The sequence below is a fragment of the Zingiber officinale genome, chromosome 9B, assembly GCF_018446385.1.
Source record: "Zingiber officinale cultivar Zhangliang chromosome 9B, Zo_v1.1, whole genome shotgun sequence".
Lineage (NCBI taxonomy): Eukaryota > Viridiplantae > Streptophyta > Magnoliopsida > Zingiberales > Zingiberaceae > Zingiber > Zingiber officinale.
This window is the reverse complement of record NC_056003.1, coordinates 117680530-117692869: the sequence shown is the minus strand read 5'-3', so window position 1 is coordinate 117692869 and position 12340 is coordinate 117680530. Positions and strand designations below refer to the sequence as shown.

The 12340-nt window shown below is 34.7% G+C and overlaps 1 protein-coding gene across 3 annotated transcripts; it reads right to left on the bottom strand.

The window, feature by feature from the left end:
- Nucleotides 1–646: 646 nt before the first annotated feature.
- LOC122022560 (serine/threonine protein phosphatase 2A 55 kDa regulatory subunit B beta isoform-like) lies at nt 647–12135 on the bottom strand. 3 transcript variants are annotated; one of them, XM_042580590.1, is made up of 15 exons: nt 11955–12092; nt 9999–11755; nt 9657–9760; nt 9426–9521; nt 9201–9320; nt 8862–9053; nt 8432–8523; nt 8065–8183; nt 5071–5194; nt 4580–4703; nt 2567–2635; nt 1714–1805; nt 1550–1627; nt 1288–1361; nt 647–1216 (listed from the first exon to the last, which is right to left on the bottom strand). In XM_042580590.1, exons 2-15 carry the CDS (start codon nt 10006–10008, stop codon nt 1077–1079), a joined length of 1434 nt encoding a protein of 477 aa, XP_042436524.1. In that variant the 5' UTR covers nt 10009–11755; nt 11955–12092; the 3' UTR covers nt 647–1076. The 3 variants fall into 3 exon arrangements, with proteins under 3 accessions (XP_042436524.1, XP_042436525.1, XP_042436523.1); XM_042580591.1 differs by having other exon boundaries at nt 10415–11755; XM_042580589.1 differs by lacking the exon at nt 9999–11755 and having other exon boundaries at nt 11955–12135.
- Nucleotides 12136–12340: the final 205 nt, after the last annotated feature.

Below are 12340 nucleotides of genomic sequence, written 5' to 3'. Positions count from 1 at the left end.
AGACAATTTTTTTAAAATAAAGAAAAATAACAATGTGCATTTAAGTTTACAAATAATTTTTTTAACTTATAAAAAATAGAATTAATTACTTTGGTTAGCCAAGTTCAATATACATTAAATTAAATTTATTTGGCATCATTTTTATCTTTTTAAAAGACTCTTTTTATTGTTTAAAAAATAAAGTGTGTAATGAAATTGGTGACTAATACTTATTTAATTTTATATGGAAATATTTTTGAACTTGTTTAAAGAATGATAGATTTCAAGTGATCAAGTTATTTAGAGAAATAAATAAGAACAGTTAAATTAAATTTGATATTTTTAAAATTAATTTTATCTTTTTAAAGTTAAAAATAATAATAAATCTATTTGAAATACGTATTCTAAACTGTTTTGGTCACTCAAATTATTCCATTAATCAATTTAATTACTTTACTAATTGCTTATGAATTATTATTATTATTTTTGTGTATTATTATTAAGAAAAGAAATCTAGATTAATAAGAGTACAATTTCCATTGGCAATAATCTATAAATAATTTCTTGATAATGCTAATATCAATAATAATAGTACCGACAAAATGAAACACAGCAACACAACACAAATTTGAAAAAGAAAATAAATAAAATAATCCAATCCACAAACTTCACAAAATCCAACTCAAGTGAAATGAATATCTTCATGTTGTGTTCTTCAATTTGCTTATTTAGTTGCTTCATGATAGGTTTTATGCACATCACACTGCATTTGCAAAAATATGCAAAGTTAATTCACATCTAGAGTTGTGTCCTTCTTTATGTTATGGTGCAGGACCTTTTCATATCATATATACAATGTGTATGCTTAATGGAGATCGATGCATAATCCTTCAAGCAACAATGCTGTAACCGGAGCATCACAGCCGGCATACCAAACAAGCATCTTTAGAACTTTACATTACACGCGTTGCAAACGAATTTAAACCATCATCATCGACGGCCCAATGCAGCGTAACTTCACTCTGTGTTGGTTAGTTCGGTTTAACTTCATCTGAGTGATTGAGATACCTCAGACACTTAACTCTTTGTGGCTACCTCTATGCATAGTACATATACAAGCTGCATTTTGTTGCACAAGCTATTAAATTTGTAGTAGGGTGCCATGCCATATGCATCAGTTTTGAATCAAAATCGCAAGGAAACTCCTGACTGTTATCATGGTTTGGATTCTCATGATCTGCAATGAGAATAATTATGATAAATAGTCGAATGAATAAAGCTATTTGGAAAGATATAGTATGCAATAACCTCGCCAGTGGAATCCCCGAGCAAAGCTGCTCAACAATCCAGTGTGTTTTTGGTGTGCTCTAGTATGTGATGTTCTGGATGAACCACAATAAATGAACTGATTTGGTAAGTTCGGAAGTCATTATGACAAGCCTAAAGTAATATACATAAAGAACTAGTAGAGAAAACATCAACTACGACTTCTTCAATCGCACATGACAACCTGACCCATTATGTTGCTTCAGTTGATGCAGTTTTAAGTGGGTGGTAAAACAGAATTCACCTGTTTGGGATTTTGCTGGCTTCCAATATACTTCCATCAATAGGGCCGCTGTCGTGACTGAACACTTTGAAAGTATTGCTGACAGCAAAGTAGAGGAATAAGAGACACTTTAAACCCATATATGTAGTTGATTGGAATGGTACAGGTTATATGATGAAACACACCTGTATGTCCCACTGGCAAAGTGAGACCCATCCCTGCTCAGACAGCAGTCGAATTTATCAAAAATGAAATCACCATTGTACAGATCTGATAACTACAAAATTCATAAACATATGTCAATCACACAGGTTAATGCTTTGAAAGCAAGAGGGTTGCCAAATATAAGTTATTAGATGAGCATTTGTTTGATAGAATATATTTAGCTTTATCTGAAATGATTAAAGTGCATATTGTAGACTATCATCTGATCCCTCCTTTTTAGCATGCAAGAAGATACTGGATCAGTAAAGGCTAGTTTGTCCCACCATCAAGCGATGTGTCCTAAGCTAATACTTGCATAATACGCTATATCCTCTGCTCCCTGTATTAACCAATTCACTTTGTGGGATAGCGCACATACTCTAGTGTAAAATAAAGCTAAGTAGCAATCAAGCATCAAACCGAGAAGTTTGACAGGACAGGAGTCAGATACAATAAATGATGAAATGTTTGTGGCTGATCAATTGTTCAGAATTGAATCTATCTGCATTCTGCACCAATTTCCAAATCCGAGATGAACCGCCTTTCCAAAGATAATAGTGTTTGTACTATCTACTATAGATATCACTAGGAAAGCAGCAATCCAATAAAACCATATGATTTTCAAATTGTTAAAAGTTCCAAATTTTAGCAAATTAACAAACAGGTACACTGACTCCAATAAGGTATTGCATGAATGAGTTTAAAAATCAAATAAAATGATACCTCTTACGGTTTTGACAGAAGCTCTACAGATTACCATTACATGCTCGCTACATTTAAATGTAAAAATAGAACCATTAAATTCAGAACAGGAGCAAGTACTAAACTAGTTACCTTGGGACGAAGATACTCATGTATCTTAAAAGTAAGAACAGGAGAGGTTTCCATGCGCAAGTCCCACAACTGCAGTTGAAGAAGTAACAAGCATGAAATATGCTAGACCTCAAAGCTATTTTTTTTTTGCAAAAAAATAAAGTAAAATAAAATAAAAATAACAAAGTAGGATTCCAAGTTTAATTTATAATGTGTCTATGTGTCAACTATTTTTGTAGCACAGTAGCTTTAAAATGCCAACTGCATTATTATTACACAGCAAGGTTTACAAACCAGTTTCGGAATATGATTCAATCTCAAACCAAAATAGCTTGTTATGAAAATAGAAGTAAAATGAGAAAGTAAATCGTTTGAATAAAATAATGATTTAATAATACATTTTATTATTTTATTATTCTACTTCTACAATTTCTAAGCAAACCTAATACAATTTTGCCAATCCAAGATAACAATCTATTGGTTTTTTTAGCTAGCACTAGGTATCCAACCCTTCCGGCTAACTAATCCCAAGGATAACCGACCTGCCCCACGGAAGTTTCCCATAGGCCATTAGATAAATCCGGAAGTGCTCACAACATAGCAGCCCAACATGCCAAGGTTGTTATCCCATGAGAGGAAAATGCTCATGGCTGGGAATCGAACCGTGGATGCTTGAAGACTGCATGGGACCGCTACACCATGGGTCGGGGCAGATAACAATCTATTGTTTGGTCTAGATAGGATGGCCCACATTGTCTTCATTATTTGTACAATACCATGATTTTTCTGTTAGGGGATTGTCTCTTGTTTCTTGCAAGATTGCTATTCGAGGCACACAATTCCTTGAGAAGGCCAATTGGGGCACACGGTTTATCTTATGACAAAGGGCGATCTCGAAGTTGAAAAATTCTCAATGAGAATTCCAAGTTTCATTTCTTCATAAAGGACCCACTTTGCCTCACCTCTCTCTTTCAGATTATCAAAATAGCTTGATGTTATGAATTGTGAACTTTTTTTTCTAATTTTTCTAAAAGCTGAAACTTCATCATTTGATCAAATAAGGGTACTATTGAATTCATGAGAGCATAATCTATTTTAAAAAGTTCTTGAGTTGAAATGAATTCTTTTAGGCTGTCAAGGAGGTTTGGTTCAAATCTCCTTGAAGGTGTTTCTGTCCATGAAATAGAGTTAAGGGCGTGTACATATTTCAAGGCATTGATTCAAAATATAATCTTTCCTTTGCATTCTGACATGTTTGGTCCATCAAGGTGGTTGGGGTTCACCTTGATAGTTGTCTATGAGATACCGAAATAAGAGCATGGACATGTTACTAGACTACATTGATTCCAACTGTAATTTTAACTGCATTCTAGCATATTTAAGTCCACCAAGGTGTTTTAGGTTAAAACCAACTTGATAACTTTCATGGGCGTGTTCCTAAAATAGCAAGTAGCAACAGCAGTGACTCCAATTGCAGTCTTAGTTTTGCATTCTCATATATTTAAGTGCATCAAGGAAATTGGGGCAACCCACTTTGATGACTCTTGTAACATAAGCGTGCAGTTGCACTAAGAGGTATTTTGAATATTTTACTACGGAAGTGCACTCCTTAAGAAGGAATGAAATTTGGCATGCTCATGGGGAAATTTTCAACTTTGGGTGCGCCCTTTGAGAAATGTCTCATTATTGAGTTAAGTGGAATCAAAGCCTAGCTTCACTCTTATCCCCACCTCTCATTGTCACTTGTCTACAACACTTACTCTTATTCTTGTATGTCAAAATTAGATCTATAGGATCATAGAATTCAAGTTCTTTGTCAGATGGGTAAATAATGGTAATAACTATCTAAAGCTTACGCTTCAGTTCCAATTCAAAACATAGGGCAATTTCAATATGAGATGATTTTCCTCAAAAAGAATAGAGACCGGTTTCAAATAATAGGTAAAGTTCAAATAGTATAGAGACATTGAAAACAATTAACCTAATGCCTCAACCAATATTCCAAAGTACAAAAGAAAAAGACAACTAGAAAACCTTTAAATTCATGTAGTCCCGACTTAAAATATGTCGCCCATCTTTAGCAAACTTTATGTCTGAGATAGAAGCAGCAATCTCAGTGAAGAAGGACTTAGACCCAAAAGTTTCACGATCTTGAAAACTGCAGTAGAAAACATGTTATGGAAAACCATGATAGCGCCTAAACCTGTGTAGTTTTAAGAGAAGCATGCTAAAAAAGTATGCATGGGGAGTTAGAAGCAGGGGCACTCAATTTCTCCCCATTTTTAGATCATTTTAATTGCATTTCTATATTGTGGACTTTGCTTATTAGTCATTTATAAAGTAACAGTAATATTTGCAGGATCCATTTTTACTATCAGCACAAGTGAGCTCCATTTGACAAGGGAAGGACAAATGGAAAACTAAATGAAAGTTTGATGACTAAAATTTTATATTCACCACATGTTTGCATCATCCTGAAAAGAAATATAATGGCACAAAATAATAAAATAATATCGGAAACTCACAGTTTTGCATTCTGATCACATAGGGCTGATTGTCTCATATCTACTAGTCGTATGAAACCTCTTGAGCTGCTGTAAGCTAAGAGATTACAGCATGCTGGATGAAACTCAGCTGAAGTTATTACCTCTGATTGGAGATTTTATCATAGATGAAGAAAGAGTGAGTAACATATCTTCAAATATAAAATCTTCAGATAGAAAAGTGAATTTGACTCATTTTTTAATAGAACTCTGAATATACTGCATAGCTGATTAGTCATCAAATATATCATGCATAAGGAATAGATATTCATGTCACTCAATACATATTACTCAAACCCCTATGTCCTTAACACTTACACTTAATCATGCAGGAATAACAGGAATCTTAGCACATAAAGAACTTATAGCTCTTCAGATTGGTTTGTTTTTACCTTTGTCCGCAAAGTAATTCTCACACTATCACTTAGAAGCTTAGTTTTCAATCTGTTAGTCTCATTCTTACTTATTCATTGTTCATTTATTAATTCATGAACAGAAATAAGATAAGATAATTACAAATTTATAAAATTTAATACAAAAAAACATTTCTTCTTAATTAACTAAACAAAACCTTAGAATTTTCATATTAACTCAAAACATCACTCTGTTGGTCAAAATATCAAATCAAATGAAATTTAATTTGTTTTTTTTTTGTCAAATGAGGAACATTTAAAGTAGACATTTTGAACCAATATTCAACAAAGTTTTTAGGGCTAATTTTCTACTTGGATTATACTTAGGAATGAACAATACCTCAAATTATGCAAACTCGACTCATACCAAGTCTAACATATCCAATAAGGGTTTAGAAACTGTGTTTAAAAAAAAGGAAAGAAAAAGCTCTACCACTGCCAATTGCCGATGGAGAGGACAAGAAAAATCTCATTGCAATTGCTCCTGGGAAATAAAAGTCATTTCCCTAATCTCCCATACCTTTTGCATGCGTCTAAAGGCATCCTCACAGCTCTAGAATGTCAAAATCTCCCACAAAGCCCTCAAATAGAGTTTTAAGTCAAAGGATGTCCATACCTAGTTTGTGCCCAGATTTGTGCATGCCTATGCGCTGTAATTAAGGCCATTATCTGGGCTGCATCCAGATGCATGCATACGTGTGTTTAGTTTGAGCATGTGGCTCATCTTGCAGAGAACCTAAGAAGTCTTCTCCTAGGTGACATCCTGCTCCACGAACCCACTCAATATCCAAGGTGATCTCTATAATTAACTCCTATCAGCTTGCTTTACCACTGCACCTGTTAAAGTCATTTGATATATGTCCTCTTGTGGAATCTGTGTAGCTAATTTACTTAATGGAGCCACTTAGCCATAGAGAAATACCTTGAATCCCACTACCATAAGATAATTGGTAGATTGGTTATTTTGCTTATTCGAGGGCCTTAAGTGTTATTGTTCCATTAGTGGTGGCAAAAGGCGAATACGCTCGCCCCCAACGTCCTCGCCAATCCGTCTCAGAGCCAACACAACGGAGGTAAATCACGGGTGGCTATTAGCCTTTGGAATAGTGACTAGCACATAAGGGAGGTATTTACCGTTACTGTTCCATTAGTGCACTCTATACATGTTGGTCACCTCATACGACTTAAGAATATCTGCAAATGACCTGTTGACTTATGTATGATAATCTCTATTGGTGATGGTCTAGCTGTTGCATGAAGCAGTGTGCCACATTATAAATAGTGGGACCACTTTCTGAATCCATGTAAGCCACCTCGAGTTTCCACATCACAATTATATTAGTGGAGCTACTGGCCCTTACCAATATACTCTCCTAGACATGGGTGAGTGCTATATACTTCGTGATATGAAATACTTATGTTTATATTCTTCTACACCATATATTTGTTATGGGATGACGATTGGCATCTGGTGATATGAAGTATTTCACTTTTCCATTTAGGCATTCTCGTGTTATTTGTACAAACTTCCATTAAACAACTAGACTTTTGTTATGAATATCTAATTTCATTAATTTATATTAATTAGTTAAAGTTGCTCTATAACTTATGTCATTCGCCTTTCAAGTTACTTTCTTGTTTTGCTCATTAACACTTAAAATTCGTAAAATAAATACCAATGGTTGCAAATGTAATTGGTTGCTGAGTTTGATGACTCACTTATTCTCAAGTTTCTAGGTTAGCTTGGAACTTTTTCTACTTAGGTGGCATTTTAGGTATACTTGTCTACCTTAATATGTAAATTATGACAAAGTACTTGGTTGTGGATGGCACATCCACTATTTATAAGTATGTAAGATGTTTGCTAGTTAGATGTTTATCAGTGAAAGGAATATGGAGTGAGTTTTTATGAGAATGATGTTGATGCAACACAACATTATGGTTAAATTTAGAGTTTATAAAGTTTTGGAGTATTTAATTTTTATAAGTTTGTTTGATTTTTAAAGATTGTTTTTAAATTTCAGATTGTGTTATGATTTTTAGAGATAAGTTAGGCAAGCTTTTAGATGAATTGGTTTATGAGTTTATAACATTCTACATTCTTCGATTTATGAACTTTGTGAAATTTGTGAAATTTGTTCTCTAGGTACAATTTAGTATTAGAGCTGAATTCCTTATTTGTGTTCACCTTTCTCTCGCATCTAACAACCAATTCCCTCTTGAGCAAAATTTCTCCTCTAATGTTGAGCCTGAGCAATCTCATCATCGATCTAGTTGATGACCATGTGTCAATTTCTTTGGCAATTATTGTGTATATGCAGCAAAAAAAAGTTAATAAAGCAATTATAATAATATTCATGCCAGGATTAACACACCAATAACAAACCAAAAATACAAAGTCGAAGCTACATTATGAACTAACTTTAACTAGGTTCAGGTTTCATCGAGAAAGGAACATGGATGCAATTTATGTTGCGTAGTTTTTCTATACGATTTGAGTAGATAAAATTTACCAAAACTAGCAACTTCTAGCTTATAAAGCATAAGTTACAAGATAAGTCACCTACGAGATCCTCAATGTCCACAGGCCTCAAATCAATGATGTTGAAGCATTGGTTACTAACTTCGAGGTTCCATATATTTATTCTGAGGTCATCAGCAGATAAGAATGTCTCCAAATCACTGTATAAGATGGTGACTTAAATCAGATTTGATGACCACAATACGATGGTCATGTATGTCGCAAAGAAATGCTTTATGTATTTGCTGCTAATGTTAAAAAATAATAATAAACATTTTTAAATGACAAGGAAAATTTACGTCCGCATGAAAAAAACAGAATGCAACAACATTTGTTTGACCAGAAGTACAAAATGTGAGAACTCAAAATAGGGTCTATGAAAAGAGAAGACAGTGCATAAAGCTATTACCAATTAATTGATAAAGAATTAATGTTGTAGTCATGAGCATGGGAGTACACCCGACGACACCTCGAGGAAGCAAAATCTTCAATATCAAATGTCTGATAAATGAGACATCAGTTAAATTAATTCTTGAGCACCATTCTTAACAATGACATCAAAAACAATAAACGAGCAATGACCAAAAAATATCTCTAAGGTAGAATGGAATTTTGTGCATGTGACCCTACAAGCAACTTCGTACTTCTGAAAAATTATTTTTCATCCAATTGACTCACATCACAACTTCACATTTTGCATTCAACTATTTTAAGTTATATAGTGTATCTGGAGAAGTTCATCAACACCCAGAATATCAAATAAACTGTGTCATATAACAGATTCATCAATATCTTGGCTTAAAACATTTAGGTAATTTTGATCATGTCAATTTACCTACCACATTAGAGCTTTCCTTGAATGTAGATGTATTTCGTGGCCTTTTAGCATTCCATTCTAATTGGTAACCTTTTGGAATAGATGGTTTTCTTTGGTCATTCAAGAAACTTCTCTCTGATAGAAGAGCATTTTCTGAGGCTACATGCACATTTGAATCCATTTCATTGATCTTCTTAACTTTATGGTCTGAGACCTGTTTAACAAATATGCAAACATTACAAATAGCACAAAGCTTTAGCAGTAACTCCAGCAATATTCAATATTAAAGAGTGACTAGCGCTGATTGTAGGGTGATAATATGTACGTTTAGGAATATTAGCTCATACAGAAACCCCCTTACCTTCCATAGCTTAATTGTTCTGTCATTTGTAGAAAGAACGAACAGAGAACTATTGGGGTTGGCACACCATCTTATTTTGTTGATCTTCTCTCCAATTTCCAAACTCTTCAGGTAATCAAACTAAGGATGCAATACATTAGACTTGAATGCATAACTAATTCATACAAAAGCACATTACTGAGTAGATAATTTATGTAATTGAAAATTAGTAAAAAAAAAAACCACCTCAATTTCATGACTTTGGAACTCTGTCTTATAGCAATAGAGAGGAGGCGAGGTAACAATATAGTCTGTATGCTCTAGCACTTTTCTAGGATGTGACTGATGGAACATGTAAAATGATTAGTGACGCAATAATGAATACAATTATATGATACAATTTTATCATGTTGCTAGAATCTCCACATTTATGCATCCAAAGGCAAATGGATGAATCTTCTAAAGCAAGAAAGTTACATCTTTCCTGTCTTTCTTTTGAAACAAAACAATACGACCCCCTTGATCTCCAATTGCAAGGTAGTCACCTCTACTCTCAAATTCTACTGCCGATATCATGTCAACTACAAATGAGACAACAATAGCAATGTCAAATGGTAGAGTAAGAAGCACTCGAAAACCTATGACACATGTTCATATAAAGTTTATTAATTGAATTTTTAGACCTACATGTTCTTATATTTAGTCAATTGGAAAGAAAATAGTTAACATATCACGAACCACAAATGGGTAAGCAATTATCCATTCAATTGGAAGAACTTTGTTGTGGGAAATCTGTTGATTTAGATATGATAGACGTACCTGTCGTCATTGAGTCCTCTTTGGATATCAAGTATCGACACACCCTTTCAAGTAACTTTATCTCTCCAAATAAGAGAATTAAGGTCCGCTAATAATTGAACTCATTCTCTTTAAGACAATATTGACCTATCTACGTGTTTATAATTTGTTGACAATCATCAACCAAGATATAACTACCTTCAACTCAAAATAGTAACACTCAAATTTCAAATCCTTGACGATTCCAAAGCCTTCAAACTCTTAGAGGGGAGGGAAGGGATGGGGAGGAGAGCTAAGAGTAGAAGTCACAACTTGACAACATGAGCATTGAATATTTAAACAACAGGAGAGAGAATCTATTTATATGGGTGAAGCCGAGACCCTAAAATGTAATTTTTCCATTAGTCAAACCCTTTTCTAAAAAAATAATTAATTACCACTATGCCTTTTAGTTGTCACAGCTCAAATTTGGATCTCTTGAATTCGTCGTATGTGTCTGTTGTTCAGCTCCTCCTATGACTCCACTTCCAATGGGCCATCATTGTTGTTCCTTGTTTGGGACACAAGCACACGAATGTGAAGGCATGGCACAAGCACTGAGGTGTCATGTGGACGTTGTCACTTCAAGGGATACAATTTGTTGTGGTGACGCAAAAGTGGAATGCAAAAAGCAAAGTTGTGTGTGGCATTCAGCTCCAAGCATTGTCACAAGTGCGAGAAAAGAAGGATTAAATAATACAGAGTTAGTTTAGGATTTAATTAAATTTGTCTTTCGATTTGTAGCCAAATTTTGACCTTCCGATGGCAGCCCAATTCTGGATTTATTGATCCCATTTTTTCATTCAATTGTGCAATTCCATGAGAATTGACACTTCCATGTACTTGAGTTAGCGCTTAGTGTTCATGTATTCACACACCCATGTACCATGAAGGATGAAAGGAAAATAGAAAGGATGAAAGGAAACTTGGCTGAGAAAGGTCTAGGCACATGAAGGATTTCATTCTACTGTAGTGAAAGCTCAACGAATAGCAGGTCACAGGAGGTGTTTTGGGAGTATCAGTGATGTGGAAACACTTGTTAAATGCATAACTTTCCATCCCTATTTGCATTATGCTCCAATAAAAATATCCTGGATGGATGTACAAACCATCTCCCCTTCTTTTCGACGACTTCTCATTCTAATTGACATGGTGAGAGTCCAGCAGTTCCAACAAGGGATGGACTGTTGAGAAACTTCCAACCAGGGGATTGTTCCCAACGCATAGTACTTTTGAGAAACTTATTGGGGCAGGCTCAATTCCACCTTGTTCATGAAATTATCAGTAGTCCTATGACATTCCCCATATGAAGGCTTTACAGATCATGTAAAGGCAAGGTCTTGAAACATCTGAACATCTTTTCTGCACTTTTCCTAGAGGTCAATGAGGCTGGAAGATTATTGCTTGGTGCTTTGACCTCACCTCGTAGACAGACGATCAGAAAAATCCTCAATATCTTTTGTCAGGCATGGCTTTCAGTTACCAGGAATGACAAAAGAAATTCCATCAGTTTTGGGCAACGAAGACGCAACTCTCCCTTATTTGCGCCATTGTCATTAGTTCTGCTTTGGCATTCTCGGATCTCGACAGCTATCTGCAAAGCGCAGTTCTTGATAAAATTGAATGATTGATCCAATAACCTGGTTTCTAAATTGCTTGTTTGAGCTGTAAAACTCCAGCTTTATCCAAAATCAACATGCAGCTTGCTGCCTTTTCTTTGCTTTCCTCTAAAACAAAAACTGCAGAATCAACATCAAGTATCACGATTGCCCTCATTTTTCCCGAGTCTTACACTAACAAGCTAAGGAATTGAATCCGGAAACTAGGGAGTCCGATCATTTTAAGCTAAAAATGAAGAATCGAAGAGGAAAGCAAAATAAGAAAGGAAAAAATTGAAGAGAACGAAAGAAAGAGGAGAAGGGGATGAAGAGGACTGACTCTCGTCGACCTTCTCGCCAGGCTGCCTCTCTCCGAGCACCTGAGAGAACTTCCACTCCAACGCCCTCGCCGACGAAGCCATGGCCCTTACCAACGCCCTCGAAGCCGCGAGCGAGCTGAGGAGCTGCGAGCGTGCGGTGAAGGAGCGCTACTGTGTAACGAACCCAACCAGGAGAGAACAAAACTCGAAGGGCCCTTATCCCTATTATTTTTATTATTATTATTAAATGTTTTGTAAAAAAGAGAAATTTGAAGTTTCAATATAAAACAATTTTAAATAATTGTAATAAATTATTTTATATTATTCTGATTTTAATAAGAAATAGTTTAATAATATTTAATAAATTTTATCAAATTCAAATACTTATAATTAATATTTATGATTA